General features: G+C 40.5%; 2 protein-coding genes across 4 annotated transcripts; both read left to right on the top strand.

Annotated features, from left to right (window-relative positions):
• The first annotated feature begins 1221 nt into the window (after window positions 1–1221).
• Window positions 1222–17983, top strand: ttll4 (tubulin tyrosine ligase-like family, member 4). 3 transcript variants are annotated; one of them, XM_034128726.1, is made up of 22 exons: window positions 1222–1318; window positions 2349–3598; window positions 4386–4416; window positions 4611–5076; window positions 5301–5448; window positions 5530–5609; window positions 5738–5801; window positions 7751–7869; window positions 8855–8965; window positions 9111–9187; window positions 10219–10413; window positions 10800–10882; window positions 11005–11133; window positions 11381–11503; window positions 11607–11705; window positions 11960–12094; window positions 12172–12309; window positions 13019–13115; window positions 13268–13478; window positions 15271–15338; window positions 15451–15521; window positions 15712–17983. In XM_034128726.1, the coding sequence occupies exons 2-22, from the start codon at window positions 3009–3011 to the stop codon at window positions 15899–15901; spliced, it is 3225 nt and encodes a 1074-aa protein (XP_033984617.1). In that variant the 5' UTR covers window positions 1222–1318; window positions 2349–3008; the 3' UTR covers window positions 15902–17983. The 3 variants fall into 3 exon arrangements, with proteins under 3 accessions (XP_033984617.1, XP_033984618.1, XP_033984616.1); XM_034128727.1 differs by having other exon boundaries at window positions 1222–1322; window positions 4680–5076; XM_034128725.1 differs by having other exon boundaries at window positions 1222–1322.
• A 2579-nt stretch (window positions 17984–20562) lies between these two features.
• prkag3b (protein kinase, AMP-activated, gamma 3b non-catalytic subunit) lies at window positions 20563–26393 on the top strand. Its single transcript, XM_034128941.1, is given in 14 exon segments — window positions 20563–20762; window positions 22023–22092; window positions 22422–22528; window positions 22602–22687; window positions 23183–23243; window positions 23451–23496; window positions 23603–23657; window positions 24019–24145; window positions 24986–25004; window positions 25007–25136; window positions 25208–25316; window positions 25637–25652; window positions 25655–25782; window positions 26214–26393. Coding segments are annotated over 14 exon segments (1152 nt in total). The 5' UTR covers window positions 20563–20744.
• The last annotated feature ends 216 nt before the right edge of the window (window positions 26394–26609 follow it).

The raw sequence follows: 26609 nt of genomic DNA, 5'->3' as shown, positions 1-26609 counted from the left end.
AGAAACAGGGCATTCAGAGGCGCAAGAAGGGAGGAGAGGACAGAGGTTTGTTTTACAGGTCTTCCCTCTAATGAGCCATCTAGTGGTGAAATAAGAGTCAACCCTGAAGCTGACAACCAACCAACATCACAACCAATTACACAAAGTGTTGCCTCGAAAGATATACTCAGTTTAATTCAAGAAAAATAATGTGTTGTGTTGAACTACTGACTGAAAAGACACTGAGTAGTGCTGAAACTAGAAATTGAGATCTAAGCATTGTTTGATTGTTACATTGTTTCCTAAGAAGCGCTCCAAGTCTTTGTTACAAAGATAGCCGGATATGTATTCAACTCTCAAGGATTACATCGTTTTTGTTTAACTATAACCAAAGTTACATTTTGATATAGAAATTGAAATATCAATTTACATGTAAAGCCAGGGCAAATTCCATAGCACTCTAAATCACATCACATGAAAACTTTTATTGTGTTGAAGTAGCTTCAAATATAAATTACATGTATGTCCTATTTTTCTTTAGAATACTTTTGTACATGGGCGTCACTTTGTTAGAAAAAGTAGTGGGGACAATTTTTCCAGATTTAACATCAGCATAGAATACAAAAGATGTCCCTCCTCTGGGTGATGAACCTTGAGCACCTGCTTGAAAACCAATGCATAGACCTCAGGACCACCAATGTGTTTTTAATATAATGAGCGCCCAACTATAGGTCTTGCTGTGATGTGATTTGGAGTGAATTTGTACCTTTATGCACACAACGAGCCAGTGTTTTTCTTTATTACATTTCTTGTGCACGCTATTTTTCAGAACATTTATATTATAAGTTATACTTTTAAAAAGTGGTGGGGACAACATTTATGTAGAATAGAATATGGAATATAGAATTGGAGGGATGAAAACCTCTTCAATGGTCTTGAATGGTCTTCAAATGGTCTTGAATGGTCTTCAAAACCTCTTCAATGGTCACACTAGGCCACTTACACAACACTGGTGGAGACCCCCTTGAAAACGAAATGTGCATCTCAAGGGGTTCAGCCTAACATTTCTATTTAAAATAATAACTATTAAAAAAAATGTTTTAAATTGCAAGAACATATTTCATGTTTAAGGATCTTTGAAGACATTAACATTGACATGTGCAGTGAGTGGAGGGACCTCTGATTCTGAACCAGGAGTGGCTCTCTTCTCTCATTAGACGATCTTCGGCCATGATGTTTCACTCGCACTTTTCAGCTCACCACTGCAATGTAACAGCTTCTGACGGGTAGCTCCCTAAACACCAGCGGAACAACATGTTAGGGACACTACAAGGACGAAGTAGGTATGGATATATAATCATAAATTGATAGCAACGCTGTGTTTTAACGTTAGTATTATTGACTGTGGATGGAGGCTTTCAAACAACCAATGACAGTTAGTGTTGTGTTGGCCGTTGTTGCTAAGCTAAGAAACGGACACAAACTAGCATCATTAGCCGGCATTTTACAGTGCAATAAAAAGTGTATTGTTGTCATGGAAACCTGGTGTTAAAGTAAGTCTTGCCTCTGCTTACTTTATTGTTTTAATATAATCACAGAAGACTTGTAAGTTAGTTTGTTTGCTCGTTGCCTAATGTAAAGCGAAGCATGAAGCGGCGTGTCCTGGAAGCACACACACGTGAGACTCAGCTTTCCAGGAGATGACAGCAGTGTTTTCAGCACACAGCACGCTGGTTGCTGTTAAGAGACATGATAAAACATTATTAAAGAAATATGGCAAACTGCTGGTAGCATCTGTAATCATATTGTCAGTAGAATGTCTTGCTTTAGTGATATGGGCTAGCTAACTCGCCTAGCTAGCTCACATAGCTGTGATTTCAATGGTTGGGCATCTTCTTAATGTTACTCATTATAACTTTGGACACCTGCTGGGCCTGTAAATCACTTTTTTAGTTTTTAACACACAAGTGCTTTTGAATTGACCGCAGGACTTATCTTCAAAACACCAACACGTTCAGTGTAGTTTAACCTGGTAGCTATTATTTAAAAAGAATACTTTGACTAAGGACATTTTAAATGAATGTTATACTCTGTTTTTATGCATATGTTTTGACTGGCTTCAGTAGTGGTTGAATTATTCCTTGTTGAAATACATTGACATTCTTGTTCTATCTATTTAATATAACATATTGAGAAAATATGTTTTAAACAGCTGGTGAAGGAATAACAGATTCAACATTGGTGTCTTGAAGATGTTTTTATTGCCTTTTTTTTCCATACGAATGATGAACATTAACATGATGTCTTCTGATTATGGTAATGTATCACAATAGGACTAAACTGACTGCTCCTCTTGTTTGTACTTCCAGTGGTTTATTGCCTCCTGTGAATCAACTGAGGAATAAATGAGAGCTCCAAGGATACCACTCTCTCTTCCAAGACCTGACACCTTGTTGGAGTATGCCAAGTATTCAGTCTTAGGCCGCCTGAAGTTTACGTTTCATCACTAGCGTTGTTGAGAAAAAGGAGTTGAAACTGGTTCTGGCTCAGTCTGCACCAGCAATGTCCTCAAGACTCCTTGATTTGTCCTCTTTATATATCAAACGCTTAGTGTCACTGTTTAATTAGAGTGGGAACCGCTTTGCCTCTGGAGGAAAGCCTTATGTGCCTGCTTGTCCTCCTCACATGAAGGCTTATAACCCTGCATCGCTACGAAGAGTTGTCCTGCTGACCTGAACCACAGCTGCTGGGCCCACGTTTTGTGCTGCTATCACTGCTTCTGTGACTGCAGGTATGTTTACTGTTGGGGAGGATTTATCAAGAACTTTTTTTCAATCTACGGTGAACAACAGATATTTAACAACTCCATTCCACTGGAGCTGACATCTCAAAAGTCACTCCAACAGAAGAGCCAATCAGGAGGAGTTACCAAGAGGACCCTCCCTTCATCTTAGGCTTTGTTATCGTTGCGACTGTTATTCTATTTATCTAGCCCTTTGGAAATAACTAGATCTTTGTTGAATTGTGCCATGCCCACCAACCAGTCCTCCCCATGGGGTGGGGCAAAGCTTCGGGCTTGCTCCACTGCCGATAGACCCACCTCTACAAACTCTGTCAGAACACATGCCAAGACAGGTGTGGCCACTAAAGTGCCTTTTAATCAGACTTCCCTAGAGCTCTCCAGGAGAAACGATCCAGCCAAACCTCTCTCCTCTAAAGTTGCCTCATCTGCATCCCCCTTGAGGTGGACAACAGCGTCTATGGTTTCTGTGTTAGAGAATGGGAACGGAAATGTAACCACCCATAGCCAATTCACCACTGTGCCAGATGGATCCGATAACCTGCCACAACAACTTCATGGGATTAATAACCCAAACCAGGTACTGGATGGAAGCAGCCTCAAAGACACCAGTGCCACTTCCTCATTCCCCAAGAACGAGTGTAAGATTGGATTTAATGTCAATTCAACAGGCATTACGCAGAAATGTATGTCGCTTCAAACCTATCTAACGGTAAAATGTTTAGCAACGAGCAGACGTCCGGCTGCCTCAGGGGACGCGCTGTCACGATCGGAGCTTCTTTCCACAGCTTGTCATCAAGACCTTTTTATCAAAGGACAGCCCACTCCAGAGGTCGCGTTAACCGAATATTTTCCGTCTATGACGTAATTTTTCCAAGAATGACGGAAATATCTGAAAGCAGTCCGTCATTTTGACAGATTAGAACACAACTCGGAACAGCGCCAAAATGTCCACCAGCGGCCCACATTATATTACATCCTTATGGCCAGGTCGACTGAGGGCGATCTACTGTACTCTACTTTAACTATTATTTAGTAATTCACACCCCTGTCCAGTTGGTGGCGAGTGTGTGCATATTAAGTAGCTATTGTCTAGTCTTGTATTTGACCTCGTTGATTTCCTCGTTGTTTAACCGGCTTTAGCAATCGCAAAATGTCACGGCAGCTGAGTGTCCGAAGCTTTTTTAATAAGCCCAGTAATTGTGATGGTGTGGATAAACGAGGTGAAAGAAGAGGGATTGATGCAGTGGAGGATGAAGGACAAGCCAGTAAGACTAACACTGACAACGTTCAGCCAGCAGCAGAGGGACAAGCAAGTGGCAAGGAAAAAATAAATCATTCATATTCGTTTCGACATGAAAAGTGACCGCACGGTCGGTGTTTCTGTTCATCTTTTTTTTTCTCCATGCCCTTAAAAGTTCTGTATGAATCATAAAAAAAAGGAATGAATGAACATTTGCTGCTTAGTACCCAAACATAAATATTAAATATGTCTCATCATTAAAACATGAAAAATAAAATGACGGGTAATAATGGATTATGACGGAAATGTTACGATCCTGTCCGTCAAAATGACAGACAACGAAAAAGTCTAACGCAACCACTGGCCCACTCTGCAGCAAACTATCAAGATGATGGTGAGTATTGATGTCTCAAGAAGTATAATCTCACAAGAGTTATAGTATAGAAACACCTTTGTTGTCAGACTTTTTCCCCAGAATTAAAAATAATGTCTGCTTTTCAAGTGAAATGCTTTTCTTTTATATTTGGTAAGATCTATATAAATCCATAGATCCTCCAGACCTGACCTTTCCTTGTTTTGTCTTCTTAGCCTGAGACTGCAGACTGTTCCTCCCTACCATCAGTGCCTCATCTATGCCGTTCTCTCTGTGACCAGCAGGGGGCAGCATTGGGAGATGCCTCCAGCACTAAGGACACAAAAGTAGAAAAAAGAAGCACAGGAGAAACAACAACTATGAGACGGAGCCATTCTGCAAAATCAAAGATATGCAGTGAGACACAAAACAGTTGCACAATAACTGCTTTAAACAAAGAGCTGCGAGTAATAGGTGGTCCTCCAGCAACGACAAACTGCAAGCCCAAAACTGTAGTATCCATTGACCTAAACAAGCAGGCCACAGACAGTCAATGTCCACAGGAAAGAAGCTTGTCCACATGCGGAAGAATCAGCCCTGCAGCAGCCAGTCCCTTTCCAAATAGCCCCACGCCAACTGTGCTCAGTGCCAATGTCCGTGCCACTCAGGAGCAGCAGCCCTCCCCACCGAATGCCATCACAGGTAATCAGAATGATCACTTTACTAGGGAACGATACATTGTCTGGTTATTGAATCCTGTGTAGAGCTGAAATGAAAAGTGAATTGATCGATTAGTCAGAAGAATAACTATTTTCATAACAAATTCAGTGTTTAAATCGTTTTTCAAGCTGAAACAGAGAACTGTGTGTGTTCACATGCCTATCCTCCCTTTATGACTGTACGGTTGTATGTTCTTTTCGTTGTAGCTGTGGCCTCCAGTCCATCAGGAGCCATGATGGGCTCTGTGACGTCTCAGATCTCTGCCATCCATCTAACCATGCAAGCTTCCTCTCCTCTCGCTTCCTCACCCTCGCCAACGGAGGAGTGCCCGGTTGGAGACACTGAACCATCTGGGTGAGCAACAGCTAATGGCTTCTCAATCAGTAGATGCTGTTTTTCACTCTCTATATCTGACCTTATATTCATTGTTTCTAGCCAGGACTGTGTTGTGCAGCTGGATGGAGCTGAGGAGGAGCTGGTTGATGATGAGATGGAAAATGACTGTAGTGATGATGGTAAGATGTTAAATACACACAGACTACACACTCTGAGTGCTTCATCAAATGTAAGCTGTCACCAGCCAGTTAGCTCTATAGTTTGTATTTTATAGACACTGATTTGAGTTGTCTTGTTTTCTTTTCAGATAACTCCGACTGTTCATCCATTCCTGGCACCTCGTCCACAGCATCCATCGCTCTACTTTCTGGGTAAGATGCACTCTATAACCCCACCCACACACATTCTTTTTTAGGTTAACATTCATGGTACCCACAAGAACACGGACTATTCCTGATGCAAACTCTGTGGAGTACAGCTGTTTTCTTGCACAATGAAAATGTGTTTTTGGACAGTTTTCCAGACACGTCTGTTTTTCTTTCTCATAGAGCAAATGGCTCTCTGTTTCTCTAAAGTGTGAATCCACATTAACTCCGAGTCATGCTTGCCGTTTCAATCATTTAGTCCTATTTTCCCCTCTTGTGGTACTTAAGTGTATACCTGACGAGGAGCAGCAATCATTGTCGGCAGCCATGCAAATTCTAATGATATACTTCCTGTATTCATTTATAACCTATATACATTCATACGGTGTTTCTCAAGCCCCTCTCAGGTTTTATTATGGTCATTTAAATAACTGATAGTCAGATCAAATTATATCTATCAATAACAACAATGTTTCTCAGTATGTAATTCACCTTTTAAACGTTTTTTGTCCAGACAATAGACAAGTTATTGTGGTTTGAAAGCATTTTTCTCAACTGCAAAAACAACTCCAAAATGTCCACGTCCTTTCCTTGGAACGCCCAACATCCAAGCCTGGATTTTAATTGGTTTCCTAACATGGAATAAAACTAAATCCATCAGATCCTGTGGACTCTTTCTCTCTCTCTCATTCTCTCTCACTGCAATTGTTGAACGAGTCTGAAAGCAGCAGAGCGTGGTGGAAAGGTCTGCTGCTTTGTGGATCATTTTGTTCTCCACCATGATGGCCTCAACAATAGAACTCCCTACCAAAGACTCGGAGCTGATTCTCTGTGAAAACAGCCTGGATAGGGACCGCTATTGTCACCTTTTTTTCACCCAACCAGCTGATTTTGTTTGTGTTCATTTGCATACACCCCATCACCTGCACACCCTTTCCTAAGCTAAAGCACCTGTATCTCTAGGATAGTGTTAAGTTAGCCTAGTACAGCTGTTATGCAGATGTATACCTCTTGATGGTAGAAGGACTTTATTGAAGAGAAAAAATCTGCAAGGAGATAACATCATCCCGTTTCTTGATCCATCTTTTCTTCCTATATGACTGTCATGTGAGTTTTTTTATTTTGTGTTTTGATTCTAATTATGTTGTGTGCAGAATGGTGTTACATTGAAAAAAGAGCTCAGGAATATTCTAATGTTTGGCTTACTTGAAACTGCCTAAAACGAAAAACACTTTACAGCTGTGTAAAAATGACTCGCCGTTGATTCAACTGGCTCTCGTCTTGCTCCAGTGTTATTTTGTTGAGGTCAATTATGTCCTCATTTGCTGTCCTGGCTAAATGTCTTAGTCTCTCTATTAATAGTAATCCTTAAAGTTGGATTGAAAAGTGTCCTTCTTCAGAAAGCCTTCTTCATATGTATCGACTCAGTGTGAACATTTACTCTCCGTGTGGTGTACACCAAATTCACACACGCGTCATGTTACTACCGGATACTACAATCGGTCATCAATCCAGTCCACACTCTACTCAGTTTTGACTGGATGCCAACTTCTGGCAGTGAACGTAACACTAGATGCATTACTTTTTAATTTAGTTGTGGGCAATTTGCTTGTTTTAGTTGTGAGAAGGTAAGAAGAGCTGTGGTGCTGAGAGGGCGGGAACTGAGCTGACTTCAGAAGGAAACATAGTAATTTATGAGTTTACAGAGTTTATACTTCATTACCTATAATGTTGTAAGATGTCCCTTTACAACACATTTCTCAGTCACTGTTGTTGATGTATTTGTTTGAGATGAGATGGTTTTGTTGAGATTGTTTTGGGTAGTGTACTAGTGATACACCCAAAATGGTCCTTATCAGAAGTTTCTGAAACGACCATCACAACGCCACCTTTTCCCTTTTTAGTTCTGAACAGTCATTTTATGATTTATCATTATTCCTCCCTCTTGCTCTTAGTATCGAGGAGCCGATGTCATTGGAGGCGGACGATCAACGAGAGGAGAGACCAGCTTTGGTTCCCAGTTTGTTCCCTCAAATCCCACCAACACTGTACTTCAGCACTGCCAATGAGAAAGGTCAGGACCCGAACGTCTGTTTTGATTTAGTAGCTTTAAGTGTGATAAGTGTTGGGTTTTATCTTTTTTTCTTTCAAGTGAGTGCTGTTTTATAAAAAGATTGGGTACCACTTTACAATAAGACTACCCTTATAAAGGATTCATAAAGGGTTGCTATAGAGTGCCACAGTGACGCGTCCTAAAACCCGGAAGTAAACTCCTTCCGGTTCCTTCGACAAAAAGCAATGCAATTTCTCCATAGGATTTTGGAAAATAGCTGGAAATAAGGTCTGTGGTTGGCACACATTGAAGAGACAGATCACGTTTTGTTCAGCCGGATAATATCCACATGTCTACCCTACTTTTATCATTTTCAAATCATAAATCTAATCAATAGATTTATGATCGATAGATTTATGATTAGAAAATTATAAAAGTCACTGTGGCACTCTATTAGGTTATGAATTAGGTTGTAAACACTTTATTAATTATTAAGAAGCATTTATAAACCAGTTGTAACATAGTTTTCATACATCAACACAGGCTCACTATTTGGCAAGATGACTAAGCCTTATATTGGGTACTTAGCGAGAATCAACTGAGTGAGCAACAGATACCAAGGATGCTAGCTGATGAAGAAGACGAAGTAAGCTAAGTAACCAATATAAGACTTGGCAGTACAGATACATGTGGGCTCTCTATTTAGCAAGCAACCGGTCACAGTTGCCCTGTTTATCTCATGTCTTATAAAAGATTTATAAAGTGTTCACAACCTAATTAATAAATGAATTACAAACTATTCGTAAACCCTTTATAAGGCTAGTCTTATTGTAAAGTGGTACCAAAGATTGTACTGTAAGTTGACATCTTATACCAAAATATTGACTCTCTTAAGTATGTACTGTGAACCATTTCAGTGTTTGCATTATGCATGAAGTATATGTAAGCACAATGTGTATTTATTTGTTTATAAATGTGTACAAATGTTGTGCTGTGTGATCCACAGTGGAACTGCTGCCAGCTGAACAAAGACGACTGTTAAAATGGAAGATAAGCAACGTCACTCCAAATATTGTCAAACACACCATTGGCAGGTCACACTTCAAGGCTACCAAAAGTAAGTCATCACATGTGTTTAAACGGACACGGTTTCATATCTCTTGTCAAAATCGTATGTAATGTTTTCTAGTTCATTGCTTCTAAAATCATGTCACATTTGCTCTGAGTAATTCAAATGTGTGTGTCCTTCTTTTGTTTATTAGAAAGTTATGACTGGCTGGGCTGCTGGGGACACCACATGAAGTCTCCTGGCTTCAAGGCCCTCGCAGAGCACCAGAAGGTGAGAAACTGTATTTATTAAATGCATATAATAATCTAGAGGTTTAGGTGCGAGCTGTCAATTATTTTTAGATGTTTGATTTCTCTTGAATATAATGGAACGAGAGGGCATGTCAAAACAAAATGACATGGTTACTTAAGATAATCCACAGACCCTGTTATGAGCAGTTTCATCAAGGAACTATTGACTTTTAAGTGCACCTGCCCAATGTCACAGCACCGAAGGGAAGCGTTTATTTATGCATGGTATAGAGGTTCCTGCTTGTTGCAGCGTGAAATGTAAACATGAATTGCGTCCTCTTAAGTAATGAGGTGCTATGTAGATGAGCTAGCAACATTCAACTATTAGTCTCAATGTCCATGAGTACATGAACACTTCCTTCTTGCCCCAATCTTAATAGCACTTATGGTCAGACGGTAAATATGTACTTTTGGGCAGCAGTCCCTTTTATCTTAAAGGCGACCTATCATGCAAAATGCACTTTTGTACGTCTTTTATACATGAATATGTGTCCCCGGTGTTCCAGGGAACTCACCAAGTGTCAGAAAACACAACCCTCTCTATTTTCCTCCATACCCAAATCTCTAAAAAAGGGGCTGCAACGGATCTGATAAAAACTGATCCAGATTTGAACACTGTCCTGACGTCAGGACGGTGGCACTACGGCTATTGGGCCAACTCCACCAATCAGGAGGAGACAACCACGGCATTGCCGTTCGAAAGCGCTGGAGACGCTGTAGTACATATGCCAGGCCTGTAGGTGGTGCTGTTCTCACAGAATCAGCCCTTGCTAAAACAGATCTAAAAAATGTCAAATTGAGCAAAATGAGGCATGGCTAAAATGCATGATCTGTTTGGTATTTTGAAAAAAAAAAAGTATAAATATGCCTTATATAGGTATGGTCCTACACTATATTATTATAATATAGCATGATAGGTCCACTTTAAGTGTAATTATGAAATGTGCTCTTTACATCTTCTGTCCAAAAAAGTATTAACTTGGCTGTTTTTGTGATTTTCTTTTGTCCCAGTTGAACCACTTCCCGGGAACGTTCCAGATCGGCAGAAAGGACCGGCTGTGGAGGAACCTGTCCAAGATGCAGGTTCGCTTCGGCAAACAAGAGTTCAGCTTTTTCCCTCGCACCTTCGTCCTTCCTCAGGACATCAAGATGCTACGCAAGGCCTGGGAGGACGGTGGCCCCCGGCAGAAATGGATCATCAAACCGGTATGTTCTTCTTATCCATAGACATATAAATCACTGGCAAAAGAACCATGGACTAAATGAATTGTGTTTTGGATTTATTGGCAACAAAACATCAGCTGGTGTTGAATTACAAACTTGGCAGAAAGTCATATTTATGCTTTCCTGTAAGGATGGCTTATTTATTTGTATGTTTTGTGTGTCTTTTTGGTTTTAGTTGCCTTATAACAAGGTGTTCTTTCTAATGATGACGATGATTGGCTTTAATTGCTGTAAAAGTCGATTTGGCAATTAGTTAATGTTCCAACTAATAACTCCAGATCTTGATGCTTAAGAAAAAAATGTTTTGAAGTTAAAGAAAATGTGTGTTTTGTTTATTAAATTCTGTCTTTCTTCTCTCATTTTGATAGCCTGCTTCGGCCCGAGGAATAGGTATCCAGGTGATCCACAGATGGGGCCAGCTGCCCCGCAAGAGACCACTGCTGGTCCAGAAGTAAGTAGCCAAGAATAGTCCGCTAATAGTTTGAAACTTAGTAGAACATCGACCATTTTCCAGAACGCGACACTAAATGATTCTTTAGGATAAAACATTTGTTTCCTGGTTGTGTTTTGCAGGTACCTTCACAAGCCCTACCTCATCAGCGGTAACAAGTTTGACCTGCGGATCTACGTCTACGTGTCATCCTACGACCCGCTCAGAGTTTACATTTTCTCTGATGGACTGGTTCGATTCGCCAGCTGCAAGTCAGTTTTCATCCACCACAGTGACAACAAGGCCAGATACTGTAGGATAGGTTATGTAAAATGGAAATAAATGATGCTCAAGGTGCAAATCTTTCATTTAAGCAGGACAAGGTAACAGGATGTGTAGTTATATGAGAAATATGATCTTAACATCTAAATGGCTGATTGGACATTTCGATATGTCAGAGACTTGAGATAAAGCATATTAGGGGCATATTAGATTGAATTCAAAGTTTCTTCTCTTCAGGTATTCGTCTTCCATGAAGACTCTGGGTAACAAGTTCATGCATCTGACCAACTATAGCGTCAACAAGAAGAACTCTGAGTACCAGAGCAACAGCGACGACCAGGCCTGCCAGGGGCACAAATGGTTTGTAAAAGTGAAACTCAAATATGAGACACATTTTGGTTACTATTGTATTCATATGTCCATGCTATACATTATAATTCATTAATATTATGTGTTTCTTCAGGGCGTTGAAGGCCTTGTGGCATTTTCTGGGTTCCAAAGGAGTCAACACTACTCTGATCTGGGAGAAGATTAAAGACATTGTGATCAAAACAATCATTGCGTAAGTTTGCCAAATCGGGCATCTCATTGTAGGGCACATTTTATTATTCACAATTTTTATATTTTTCTGTTTGGAAAAGAATGATTTAAAGTCTGTGTGTTTCTGACACAGCCCTTACTATTGAACTCAGAGGAATCTTTGTCTTAACTGCAGGAGCCAAAGTGTCGAAGACTGCAAATGTGTTAGAAAAAGTATTTTGGAAATTAAAAAAATGATAATAACTTTGAGATAATGGCCTGTGTGTGGATTATCAGGTCCGAACCGTACGTTAACACTCTGCTGAAGATGCACGTCAAGACACCTTACAGCTGCCACGAGCTGTTCGGCTTCGACATCATGCTCGATGAGAAGCTCAAACCCTGGATCCTGGAGGTCAACATATCACCAAGGTAACATGCACACACAGAAACACAAAACACGTGCAGCTTTTCAGAACTACATCTCGTAACTTGTGTTTCCGCTCCAGTCTTCATTCCAACACAGCGCTGGATGTCTCAGTGAAAGGTCAGATGATCAGGGACCTTCTGAACCTGGCTGGCTTCCGTGTTCCCCAAAAAGACGACGTGATCACGCCCTGCAGCAGTGCCTCCAGCTCCACAACCAGGTAGGGAGGACGTACTGGAAGACTAGGAAACTAGTTTATTCTGGTTGTTGAAACAACTTTCAATATATTAAATCCAATTTAAACAACAGCCTTAGAAAAAGACCTTGAATTGTATCAACACATCTTTTTGTGTCTGTGTGTATATTTTAGGGCTGCACGATATATCGTGTCGTGACGATAATCGCGTTATGCGCATGCGGGATATTCACATCGCAGGACGTGCGATTTTTTTAATTAATCTTTTTAGGACGTGCAATATTAAGTAGGCAAATGAACTCAAACACGTTATGTTACAATTCTTTTGCTGCTTGCTACAAAAGGAAAACTTGCGCGGCTCTCATGTCAGGGGTACTTGAGTGAGTGACATGCAGGCTCTGCATGCACAGCAAACCACCAATCACAATCATTCTTGATCAGATCACAGCAGGATAACCGAGCTAGCTCAGCTTGTTGCTCTGATAACTTAAGATCCAGAAGTCGGTGACTAAAATCCTTCATCCGGTTAAATATAGTTAGAAAAATACCAATTGTATAGCATTAGAGTTCAAGAAAGGATGGTTTGCAGACAAAGAAAAATTTATTTTCTTCAATTCCTGTATTTTTTCATATCGCAATATATATCGCAGGGGAAAAGAATATCGCAATGTCAGTTTTTTCCAATATCTTGCAGCCCTAGTATATATGTATTAATACGTAAATGTGTCTACAGTCTGTGTGGAGGAAACAGAGAAAGGACCAAGCCGGATCTGTCTGCCGATGAGAAAGTCAAACGGGCCTTTTACCTCACCCAGCGCTACGCCGACCAGGTAAATGAATTTAAATACAGTAAAGATTTGGACAGGAAAGTGAATTAACAATAAGACAATATATTTGAAAACATCAGAGGTACATAAAGTGCATTTCATCTGGTTAAAAAGGTTAGTAGAAATGAAAGCTGTGTGTCTTGTGTCTCTGTCAGGACTTCCTCTCTACAGTGTTAGATGTCCTGACTCCAGAGGACGTGTGTATGCTCACAGAGAGTGAAGACGAGCTGTCTCGTGCCGGACAGTTTCAGCGTATTTTCCCATCACAGTCATCGTCGCGCTACCTTCGCTTCTTCGAGTGTCCAAGATACCTCAACGTCCTGCTGGACCAATGGGAGCAGAAGTACTGGAACAACAGGACAAAAGGTATGTGTGTTCCATGTTATATATGTATTAGTGGTATCCTAATAACTATCCCCAAAAAAATTCCAACAACTTTACCAATCAGAGAAATCTGTCAATTTAGTCCCGCCCTTAACCTTGTGAATGCGTATGCTTTGTGGTTGTTTGCCAGAAGCTGTCTTCAACTTACTTTTGATCTAGTTTTAAGGCATACTTTTTCTTAATTCATAAAACGTTAGATCTTGGTTGTTTTCACTCTACATTTTAACCTGATACAAAATTGTAATCATTGGAAGTCGCGATCTTGAGAGGTCTGAGAAACAAGCTGAGCAATTGTTAGCAGTAAGCTCGTCGGCCCTCTGTCCTTTGTCCTTGGGGGAAACACTGATTTTAGAAGCTTTTTCCAGTTTGTATCACTGGGTCTGTTTGTTTTAGAGAGAAGGAAACCTCCAGTGTATCATTTGGCTCCTGGTCCAGAGGCCTGTACTACGAAGCCGGATTCTCACTTAGCGAGCTAACTTCAGGGAAAACTCTGGGTTTCCGGTCCTACGACGCTGGTTCTCTTCTTAGCGGGCTAGATCTCCATGGTAACTTATGCTGAACGGCTAGCCTGGTCCGGAGCAGGTTAGGTTCCAGGCTAAGAGATCAACTCAGTGAAAGCACTGCCTGCTGACCAATCAGAGCTCTGTGTGCGGAGTTTAAAGCGATCAAGTCATATTACAGGATAGAGGAAATACAGAAAAACTGCCGTTGCAGGAAAGACGGCCGGCAAAAATCAACTGACTGTGTGAACGTGAAAATTAATAGAATATCCCCTCCCATCTTCAGAGCAATCTGAATATTATAACATTAGCGTTAAGAAAGCTTACTTAAATATCTGCCACGACATAAATAACCGGATCAGAGTAACATTAAGTACAGTCCGCGGCACTGTGAGTGCAGACGTAGATGTGTCCCATTATCATTCATATCACATCACATCACATCATAATGTATCATATATTTCCTTATTTGAGTCAGCTTCTTGAGCCGTATCTGGCCGTGCAACACTCACAGTGTCACATACTGTATGCAGAAGTATTATTTTAAGCAACACATTAAGTTGACGAAACACTCGTGTCAAATGTAATTAAAGTCAGATCCACTCGTGTCTTGGACGGGGCAGTGATTTCATAAACCTGTTAATGTACGCATTCAAACACTTTTTCTTTTACCAGCAGTATTCACCTTGCAGGTGCAGCTATGTGGCTTTTATCCTGGAAAAAGTGTTTAAGTCATGGATGTTTAAAGTTTAACTTCTTCATATTTGTCTAATTATAGTTTACTTTTCATTCAGGAAGTATGACGCTGCGCTGTCAGTACGCGGCTTGTCCATGTTTGTGATTGGTCGAATGCTCCAAATACCACCCCTTTCATGTGAACGCGCACCTAACTAGATAGGACACGGCTGGCTTGAGCGATCGAGTTGATAGCCAGCGTCGTAGGACAGTTTAGCGAGAGCGCGTATGTTTTGGATTAGGCCAACCGGCTAACTCAAACATATCCAGGTTAGGTTGAACCGGCTTCGTAGTACAGGCCTCTGGTCATAGCTACTGATAGATGAACACTGCAGGAATCACCATCAAACTCCATAGTCTATTATTGCTTGGATCACCCTCTGACCAGAGAGTGAGATGAATCTCTTCCATTGCATAAAGAGACAAGGAGCATCAAGTCTCATGTGTCCTTTTAAGCAGAGAGGACCAAGAAAAACACGGACACTGCTTGAAGACTTAATTGCGATATTTTGCATTCTTTGTGCCTTCTTTTTGTGCAGGAATCAGTCTGCTGTCAACTCTCTGCGAGAAAGGAGTTCATCTGGGAACCAATGACCCTGCTCACATGGTGAGGGACTGTGGAACATCAAATGCATGTGTCTAAATAAATGAAGAATGTGATGTTTATTTATTATCAGTGATGTATGTAAAATGTTTTTCTCTGCGGTTGTGTCTTCCAGTGGTCAAAGAGTAGCTACATCTCAAGGTTTGAAACCAACAGACAAGACCTCATCATCCCGTCAAGATCAAGGTGCACACGGCAACAAAACAAAAATCCAAGATAGATCCTTAGAAGTTACAGGGAGATGCATTCAGACCATTCTGATGAAATGATATTACGAACTTCCATCTAAGTTAAAACACAATGTTTAAAGTTATTTAAATGTATGTACGCACTACAAAGTAAACTAACAGGACTATCTCACTGTCTTTTTCTCCAGGGTGGTGGTCACCCATCAGCACCGCTCCCAGCACATTGAAGATGATGACGGTTCAGACAGGGAGGCTTCTTCAGTCTCCAGCCTGCCTGTTTCATCCAGTCCTGGGTCCAGTGTGAGCAGCAGTGCCTGTGCCAGCCCTCAGCCCGGCCTGGCCCACAGCCTGCTGCCCCAGCACTTTGCTTCGCTCTGAGACCCGCTTTGCTAACACCATGTTCAGACACAAAGCTCCGGGTGTAGGACTTAGCCCTTACCTCTCCGCAAACATCAAATGGCTTTAAAGATGTACATGAAAATGTGTACTTAAAACGTATAAGCTTGAAGTCCAGTCTTAACTAACACTGTAGAAGGGAGTGGCTTTTCTTTTTGAACAGATTTTGGTTTGCTTTCAGAAGTAAGTATGAACAGTGACTAATATACAGCGTTGAAGCTTTGTGCAGAAAATGGAGGAACCTTTTGAATGTTTGCTATTTCAGTGATAAATTAAAAAAGACGGTCAGTTCATGGCGGCTTATCCTTTCTAGTCGCTTGAATTATTATAGAATACAACACCTAAAGGACCATAGCAGTGTTGAGGTACTTCAAATCAGTAGTTTGCCAACTTTAGTTCAACTGTATTATAAGCGTTTTAGTAGACAGTGATTTCCATTGTGTTTTATGGTCAAAACTATCCTGCAGAAACTTGAAACATGCTGGAGATCTCAAATGCATCACAGTAAGCATTGTTTCCACCTAATTTGTCAATTTCCCATGCAGACATAAGTCAGTGTGTTACCTGCATCTCAGAAACATTACTAAGACGCTCATTAAGGCCTCTGTAGAGACTTGATACTGCATTTACAAAGCAGAGGTTTCACAGAAACTTGAAAAAACAAAAAAAAAGTGATGTACAGTTCGACTCTGCCTCAAAGCTGCATCATCTGGCAAGGCAATGCAATCAAGTATTCATGCCAGGTAGATACTCTTCAGTTCAGACTGTCAATGTGTTCACAGGTGTTTTTAAGGGATTATAATCCACTGTGCAGTGCTTGACTTCAGATAAGTATTAAAACTCATGGATATATTCCTCAAACTGGATGGTACTTCATCCTCTCACTGGGATTTGAACTCGCCAGCCCAACAACCTCGCAGCACTTTGCCATTTTTCGATGAATACCTGCTTAAACTGTGAATTAGACACACTGGGCTTCCTCAAAACCTCCAGCACAAAGCGATGTTAGCACAAGCTGTCGGTCTGTGTGTTTTATGCACTTTCGTTAGCAAAATGAAACCTTAAAAGCCGACTCTACCTTACAGAAAACGGTAATAGTGGCACAATACTGTTATTTCTCTAATGTCTTAAATCTGAGACTGTTGCTGATTTGGTGTTAAGAGCAACTGATTGCACATGTATCACATTCACAGCCTTATGGACTCTTTTGTTTGTGTGGAAATGGAGAGGTGAAGAAAAAGGGAGGAGATGGGAGAAAAGGAGCGCTGCACAAATACAGTCTGATCTCACCAGACTTTGCACGGTGTGCTGAGATCTGTGCAGCGTATTGCAATCATCTGAACTGTCAGTACTTGACTTTATTTTCACTGGTTGATGGTGTTACTGCGGTGTTTAACCTAACCTCATCTTGATTACAGGTGTTTACTAACAGGATGCTATAGATACTTGAAGACTACACTTTGATTGCTTTGTCTGACATGTGAGTTGTTCGAACAAATAGAAGTTAATACATCCAACAATTGTGATTTTAACTTTGTCATATTGAAGTCTTCTTATAATTATTCATTTCACTTTTAAAAAGGGCTTTTGTTTTTTGTGACCATAACGTGTGCACAAATGATAGTATAGAGAATAATATAGAATATTTCTTAAAAGACGCTTTCTCCAGTCGGAACTGGTTATGGATCAAAAAGCTGTAGCTGTCGCATGAAAACAATTACTTTTCTGTGACCTAACCTACGTGGATATTTGAAATTCTCCCAAAAGGCATAATGACACACTGTTTTACACCCAAGTGGTCAATATTTGAAAAATATTTGTTCTGTCATTCATGGTGCCATAAGAGTAGAGAATCTGAGAACTTGTTGATAGAAAATAAAAATAAACTCTTCGTTAGAACAGTTTTTTCACAGAGAAGTATTAGTGGAGAATACATATATTGTATAAGGGAAATTATCATATTTTTTACTAATTGTAAAATTGTAAGATTCCTATGTAAAAGGGCTGTATCAATTGCTCAAAATGACAATTTCAAAATAAAAGTTATTTGTGTTACAAATCCAATGGTTTGGTATTTTTCCGGGTGATCTTAAAACATGCTTTTCTTCTACTTTGTTGACGATAGTGTTCCTAATAATAATTTGTAATGTGTTGCTGTTTAGCCAACTGTCATCTAGGCCTTGCATTTGCTTTGCTTTACATTTAAATGTACTAAAACATGTTAAAATTATATATTTTAATCTATGACGACTACTCTGAAAATCTGCTATAAAGAAATGTGAAACCCGTTACAACACAAGACTAATATTATTCCTCAAGTATTGTGAGGGTAACATTTTATCAGGTTGCATGTTGGCCAACAATGACCCTGTTTACAACTGCAGAAATGCTGTTTTTGAAATATGAGCACCGGCACACACTAGCACACACTAGCACACCACATAGTGACATACAGACATGCATAGAGAGAATTGCTAGCAGCGCTGTGAGAGTAAAGACACAGCGACCAGAATACCACAGAAAGTGTGTCAGGACTCTTCAAGCAGTTGTTAACTATTAATATCTGAGCTCCTCTCCCTCTAACTGGCAGTGACAGGCTCATTTGGATAACTGCATTTATTATTAGAAAGATAATGGCTGTACATCAGAAACATATCATATAAACTGGAATCAGACCGCTTTCCTGAATCCTGATTTAGTATAACCTGTTGAATACATGCAGAGTTAAGCTTGCAGGTTTCACCACCAACAGGTAAAGGCAAGCTGCAAGGATGTGCTGTGCTAGAATTTGAAAAATGTGCATAGTTGATGGTTTATTTCTGACCTGACAGAGGATATCCTGTTGGAGTTAAAGTAGGATGAAATAACTACATGTATATTCTACATTTTTGTTGGTATTTATTTTATGTAATCTCAAACTTTGAATACATGTTTGATCAGTATTTTAAGGCTGCTTGTAATGTCACAACTCCATGAAAAGGAGGGGATAGTCTACAGTCGTTCAGTATGTCTATAAATAGTTTGACATGTAATGACCCAGTGAAACTTGAACGTCTCCCACACAGTAGGACAGATGAATCCTTAAAGCTGCACATGTCTATTAGTTCCTCCTTTTGTTAACAATGGATCAAATGACTGTGTAATGTGAAAGTTACCACTTGTGACAAACCCACAAAGATGTATCACCTTAGCTCTGAAGAGCGTTATAGCATCTTTTAGCTGATTGTTTAGATTTTATGTGCAACAACTGAACTGTTTTGGTCACTTTTCCCGCTCTTTTGTCAATGTTTTAACTGTTGTATTATACTTACAGGATCAGACAGAGCGTTTGCTTTATCTCGTTATTTATTTATTAATGTTGTAAATTAAATGAAGTGCTAACACAAACCATGAAATCTATGTTACTAAGTAGTAGCTTCTAGCTCAACGCTACCTCTAAAACTGGCTTTAACCTGGTTTTTAGCTACAATTAGCTACTTTCTAAGGTAGAAATACATATAGGAAATGTTAAGAACCGCACTAATTTTGACTCTGGTGTTTTCTGTTCAGATTTTTGTTGATAAAATCATAGCTCTAGCTATCCAGCAATAGCCCACAACAATTGGATAATGGGAAATGAAACAGGTATATGAAAAACGATCACCTTGCACAGTTGTCATGGACAGTGAAGTTAACTATAGAGGCCAAATACCTTTATTGTACCAGGCTGTAAATATGTCCGCTCTTAAGCTGGACATTTTAATAAGGGCCTCTCTAAGGAATATGCTTTTGGAGCCAGCCTCAAGTGGCCATTCACGTCGCTGCAGTTTTTAGCTCTTCCGTGCTGGCTTCATTTTTCAGCACGGAGGTTCAACTAGGTCCAGAAACACGACTCCAGTCTCCAGATGAATGTTCTGGTAGATTATCTGTCAGTGCTTGGTTCACAGCTTGTTGCACTGCCCCTGAGTGGCTGAACAAATGAATCAATGCAGCTTTAAGGCAAAGGACCAGCTGTAACAATGAGCAGTGTATCATAATTAGATACACTGCTCATTAGTCCCCATATGAGCAAACACACAGGTGCCAGTGTGAGGTAACAGCGGTAGCGATGAAGCTGTTCTATCAATCTCCCAAAAGTGTCACTCATGCAAAATGTGTGTTTAGCCTACCTTTAAAGGAAAATGTTAGAAAGGTGTCGTTGTCACATTGATAATTGAGTTATGGTTTTGTGTTACATTTAATTAAACTCATCACATGCCCAATTAGTAGTTATACAACACGCTGAGGGGCATCCAAACCTGCAATTTGTTGGTATGATGTCCAAGATTGCTTCTTCTTCTTCAATAAAATCGTTTGTATGATTTTAAAACCCTTGACATGATTTTGTATTTTTTTTAAAGCATAATAGCAATAATAACAAGATTGTGTATTGATTTGCATTATAATGTAAACAGCAAGCTGAAGATCCTAGCAATGGATGATGAAGTGACAGACGTTGTCAAGTATTTTCATGTGTCTGTGTTTAGCCCCGTTAACTCTCCCTGTGCATGCTTCCCCTCCCTCCCCTCTCTCTCTGTGTGAATGCCACAGGCCTATCACCCCTCACTCCAGATTTAGACCTCAGTCTTTCCCAGACATTCAGTCCCAGCTGGCTGTAGCAGCAGGTTGAGCGTAGATTTCCTGTTTTACTTTGTCTTGTACGTCCAATACCTCCTTCTTTCCTTGCTTGGACTTCTTTATATTGACATGGTAGCAGAGTTGGACAGCAGGTCCAGGGTTGTAGTCCAGGCTTTCACCAGCAGGTCTGGTTTCACAGGGGCAGAACTCCTGCTCCCCTCGCCCAGTCATGGAGCCTTTTGCAGAGGTAGGACACTCTGCTCACTCACTCTGTTTTACTGGTAACTGAAATCTGCTGAACATGTCTTTGTATCAGAGTATCCAAAAGAAAGAAACACTAGGGCTTCTTTACAATGCAGGTTCATTTTTATCAGCTGTTCATATCCATTTTAAAGTCAAGCACATTCACATTCTTTGTGTAGTGCCTGAACAAAGTGAGTGTGTGCATGCACCGATTCTATAGCTGTTAAGCTGTGAGATGACAACAGTCTCTTAAACTTTGATTTTAATTGTATTATTGTTTGTATCTTTCTGTTATTTTCATATCGTTAACTTCTCATTCCCTTTTTTACCCATTTGTCTGGAACAGCCTATAATGGTTATCTCTATTTTTTCACCAGCAAAACACCACGTTTTAAATGTGATCCTTAATTATCACTTTGAAACACATCAGAGACCCATTAACCACTTTTTCATATCAGAAAATAAATACTTGATAGTGTGGAACTGTTCCATAAGCTTGATATCATTTTTCATTCAGGCCACACAAGTGGATGGTGTCCTGTAAGGCCAACATATGGATAAAAAAAGAATTTCCAAGTACGCACTGCTCTTGTGGCACAGAGATATATACTGCAGTTCTCGTGCTGCTTAAATGTTGTTGTTGCTGATGTTACTGTTGTTGTTTAATGATGAATAACTGTCTGGTTAGTGTTTCTTTATACTGTGGACATACGTGCATATGTTATAGTTTGTTTCCTGCCTAGGACCCACAGATATGAAGTAGCTCATAGCTAATTCTGGTAAAGCTATCAACGCTGCGCACTCTCCCTGTCAAACTTCGTCCATTCCTCTCACCCTCTCACCCTTTTCCCCTTCACTCCTCAAGTCCATGGTGATAACAGAGAAACAGAGCTGCTGTTACTTCCTCCGGCTCCTTCTGGGAATCTCTATTGTCTCCCAGGCATGCTGCAAGTTGGACTCTTTCCAGGATATACGTTGCACAAATTCCATGTTTTATCTATTTTCCACAGTTTTTCCAATGCAACTTCTTCAGGGCCTTACATGACAGGATTGTTGCAACAAAAATATAAATACACATTCTTGTTTGCTGCCATAAAACGTGCCTTCTTATCTGTAGACAGTCCGACAACAGCTCTGTCTTTTAACACGTGTTTTCATCACAGATACAGATAATATTACAGACCATGCAAGTCAAATGTCACTGAGGGCTTTATTTGGTCCTGGAAACGTGACAACTACACTACAAAAAGTTTTCCTTTCCCAGGCTCCGTTGTTTGAGATGGACCAGGAGGAGGAGGATGAGGAAGAAGATGGTCTCCCAGCGAGGAGCCGAGGTAAGATTGGAAGATTGTGTGATTGTGTGTATAGTGATTGACGATAGTTCCTGTGCAGCAAGAACATCTGCAGCCAACAAGTGCTCCTGTTATTCTGTAGAAGTGTTTGCATGTGTGCAGTGCACAGTAACAATGTGCAAACAAACCTGAATGATTTGATAATGAAAACCACATTCCCATGCCCAACGTTTATCATGATTATTGCAAAAAAGGTTGTTGATATTTTGACTTTACATCATATCTCTTGGCACCAGTGTATATGAAGTGTTTTCACATGTTTATTTGAAATTGGTAGTCATAAGCAACACATGCTTTTGTACCCCATTCAGCCACAGACCCTGACACGTTCATCTACATGAACTTCATGAAGAGTCACTGCTGCTATGACGCCATCCCTACCAGCTCCAAACTGGTCATTTTTGACACAACACTACAGGTATGATACATCTTTTATTTAAATGCATGACTATTTTGGGTTGTAATTATTAAATCTGTGTGTTTTTCGACAGGTGAAGAAGGCTTTCTTTGCTCTGGTAGCTAACGGAGTGAGGGCCGCTCCACTGTGGGACAACAAGCTGAAGTGTTTTGTGGGTGAGCAATAACACATATGTGGCTCTACCACCTTTTGGGAGAAAGAGACTTTGTGGTATATATTTCAAGAGGCCATATTTAGTTTGTTCTGGTTTTCCCTCTCCTGTGTTAGATAGGTGTTTGTGCATGTACTGTAAAAAGGTCTGCAAAGCCTATAATCCCAAAGTTCCCTCCAGAGGAAGTTTCTCTCCCACACGTCATTGGCCTTCATTGGACTCCTTCTGCTTCTATGGGCTAACACTCCAGCACATTGTACGTGATAGGCTGAAGTTTGGGGAATCTCTAAGCGGTTGACCAATCACAACAGAGCCAGCCAGCTAACCAATCAGAGCAGACTGGGCTCTGGTTTCAGACAGAGGGTGAAAAGAGGCAGTATGAGAAAAAAATGTTCCCAGTAGAAGCACCAAATATGAACCTGAGAATGAGCATAATACGGCTGCTTTAAATGTCCACTTAAATACATGTCTGATGTTTCCGTTGTGCCTGTGTTTGCGTGCAGGGTATGCTGACCCATCACTGACTTCATCAACATTCTCCATCGCTATTACAAGTCTCCTCTGGTGAGCCGTGTGACCTTTGGATTATTTGTGGCAAATAAACACCTTAGGTCCTAAGAGTTTGTTGCATGCCAGTCGGTGTCGTGTTGAAATGCCATGCGCCATGCACAGTGGTGTCACTTTTTTTAAATGATCCGTTTTAAGTAGAAAATCCGGATTTAAAAATCACACATATACTTTCGAGGCTAATGATGTTTCTTTTTCCTGCAGGTTCAGATATATGAGCTGGAAGAGCACAAGATAGAGACATGGAGAGGTCTGTACAACATTATATAGTTGATTTCTTTCTCTTTTTTTTTTTAACTATCTTCATTTTGTTTTGGTAGTTTGTGTTAATACATTGTGATTCTCTATCTTGGCAGAGATCTATCTAGAGTACCATATCAACAGACTGATCAGCATCACTCCTGACTGCAGGTGAAAACCAGCCTCTCAAATAATTCATTAAATTCAGGTTCAAAATGTCTTCCTATAAATTGTAATATGCCACGATACTATAGCCGTTGTCATTTTAGTTTAAAACAGTGTCTTAGGTATTTAAAAGTGGGATATTGTCATGGCTTTTATACACACTCTCTTTTAAGTTTAACTATTGTGTTAGTGCTAATAATGGTTGGTGGTATTTTCAAAAAGCTGTACATTTTTGGGCTTAAAGTCAACCTTTCTGCATTCGGAGCCAGACATCACCCGAGTCTGAGCTGTGCCTTATGTTGTTCTATGTTAAAGTCCTCATGTGTAATTATAATAATCGTAATCATGGGATTCTATTTCTCCCCAGTCTGTTTGATGCCATCTACTCCTTGTTGAAGAATAAGATACACCGGCTGCCGATCATCGACCCGGCGTCAGGAAATGTCCTCCACATCCTGACTCACAAACGCATCCTCAAGTTCCTCCACATCTTTGTAAGATTTCTCTGAGAGTATATTTCTGGGGCTTGTCCTAAAGTTGTTATACATTCATCCAAATAGGGTACTTCCCCCTTGGAGTAATTTGAGGATGTGCTGGAAATCGGGTGCAATATCCACAGATTCGGTTTCTTTCAGTTAACTTCCCCGTTGCATTTATCCATATGCTGAGGAAATGACTATATCCCGCTGAATACCAGCAATCGCCACACACACTTCCTCCTGTCAGTAGCTACTGCTAGTGCTACTGCTACTGACCATGCTACAGATATTAGTGCAAAATCTACAGCTCCTCTACCACAACCATCAGCAACAAGTGGACATGGAGAATTACATGAACTACATGTTGTTAAATACACCGCGGGGCATGAACAGAAGGGTAGCCATGGCAACATTGCGGCGGGGGCTGCTGGGCTGCTCTTCTTCGCTACTTTTGGTGTATTTTGGCGGAAGTTACAGCGCCACTTACAGTCCCGGCATATGTACACAGCGTTTCCAGCGGTCTCGTTTGAACAGACACGTTAAATGAAACGAATGCATGTGAACGGAAGACTTTATTGAAACGCATACTGTGCATAAACGCAAAACGTTCGCGTGTGAGCGGGGCCTTAGAGAAGAGAGAAAGGGGCAAGGGCAAATGAGTAAATCAATAAAAATGGGGGGTGAGAAATTGATACATTTCATACAGATTGCATTACTGACAGAAATTCAAGAGAACAGAAAAGCCAAATAGTGAGAAATGTTAGCAGTGCATTTCTGTTTGACTTCTCTGGAATTGTTCTCAATTGGTTTGACATTAAGATATTGTATTTGTCTCTCTCCTCCCGTCCCCTCCAGGGATCTATGATTCCTAAGCCCAGTTTCTTCAGAAGCGGATCAATGAGGTGGCGATCGGTACCTTCAGAGAGATTGCAACGGTCCAGGAATCGGCCTCAGTCTATGACGCTCTGACTATCTTTGTGGAGAGAAGAGTTCTGCCCTGCCAGTAGTCATGAGCAGGATAGGTCCAACATAACATTTTACTGTGGGAGGTTAAAAAAGGGTCATTTTGTTTGTCAGTTTAATAAAAAGAGGGTTTCAGTTGACATCTTTCATCTACCATCTATGGTCTGTCATTTTCTCCTCCGTAGGTAAAGTCGTGGCGCTGTACTCCAGGTTTGACGTCATTGTAAGTTAGTTTCACACATCCCATAATAATTGTTGTTCCTTCAATCCCTTGTCATGCTCTTGCAATTGTTGTTTTTGTCTGGTTTAGATATCATTCAAATATGGCTTTAATACCCGCAGAAACCACAGTCAAATATATCATTTTCATCCATATTTTTGGAATGCCATTTCCATTTCCATTTTCCATGTCCAGATTTGCAGCTGCATGCTCAGCTTTCAATGCATGCATGAGGACTATATGCCTAAAATCGATTACATTTAAATAACTTAAAACTGCTGTTAGTGACCAATATTGTTTTTCTGTTTTTCTCCTTGGTTCAGAACCTCCGCAGCCAGAAAACTACAACAACCTGGACATGACGGTGAGGGAGGCCATTTCCTCCAGAGCCTGCTGTGTGGAGGGAGTGCTGAAGTGTTACCCTTACGAAACACTGGAGACCATCATCGACCGCATTGCAAAGGCTGAGGTAACACCACATGAATTCACTATCTGACTGACATAACCTATTATATGTAGGATGAATTATGTTCCCTAACGGTTTATGTAATTAAGGTTTTCTTGTTCATATACATTGCACTGGAACTCTAATCTATAGCAGTTAGCTTTCTGTTACGATTCTTACACATTAATGGGTCATGTTTTCCATTGTTTTCAAATAAGAAACAATATTTGTATTCCACTGTGACTCCAATCTCTGAATGTTTATATGAAATGAGCATTTCAATTCCTGTTTTTGAACAGTTACCTTCACAGATTTTGTTTGTCTTTCTTTATAATTTTCCTTCTGATATTGGTCTTTTACATGACAGTATGTGGCACCTGTGGTTCATTTTGTGGAATTGGCCGTAGAAGACGTGCAATAATCAAAGCATGACGACCATGTCCTCTCTCCTCTAGGTGCATCGTTGGTGTTGGTTGACAGTAGTGGATGTGGTGAGAGGGATAGTCTCTCTGTCTGACCTTCTACAAGCCCTGGTTCTCACTCCTGCAGGTATTAATGCGCTGTACTCCTACGCCAGCTCAATCCCTTGCTCTTTCTCTCAAAGCCCCGGTCCTTCCCTGCCTTCAAATCCTTGAAAGTGTCCTGCCCCCTCATCGATGTTCCTTCTCCTCTTGTGAATGCTCTGTTCCTAATATAAAACTCTTCGTCTTCTTCACTTGAAATCCTCCTGAAGACAAAGAGTGCTTCTTCTTCGGGTTCCTGTGAAATGTTCTGACGTCAAAGACCGACTCTTCCTTGGTCCTCCCCTTCCTGAACCTTTTCAAGAATACTTGTAAATACTAATTAAACAA

The sequence above is a fragment of the Trematomus bernacchii genome, unplaced genomic scaffold (genome assembly GCF_902827165.1).
Source record: "Trematomus bernacchii unplaced genomic scaffold, fTreBer1.1, whole genome shotgun sequence".
NCBI lineage: Eukaryota > Metazoa > Chordata > Actinopteri > Perciformes > Nototheniidae > Trematomus > Trematomus bernacchii.
Note: the sequence above shows the minus strand (reverse complement) of the source record. Positions and strands in the feature narration are given on the sequence as shown.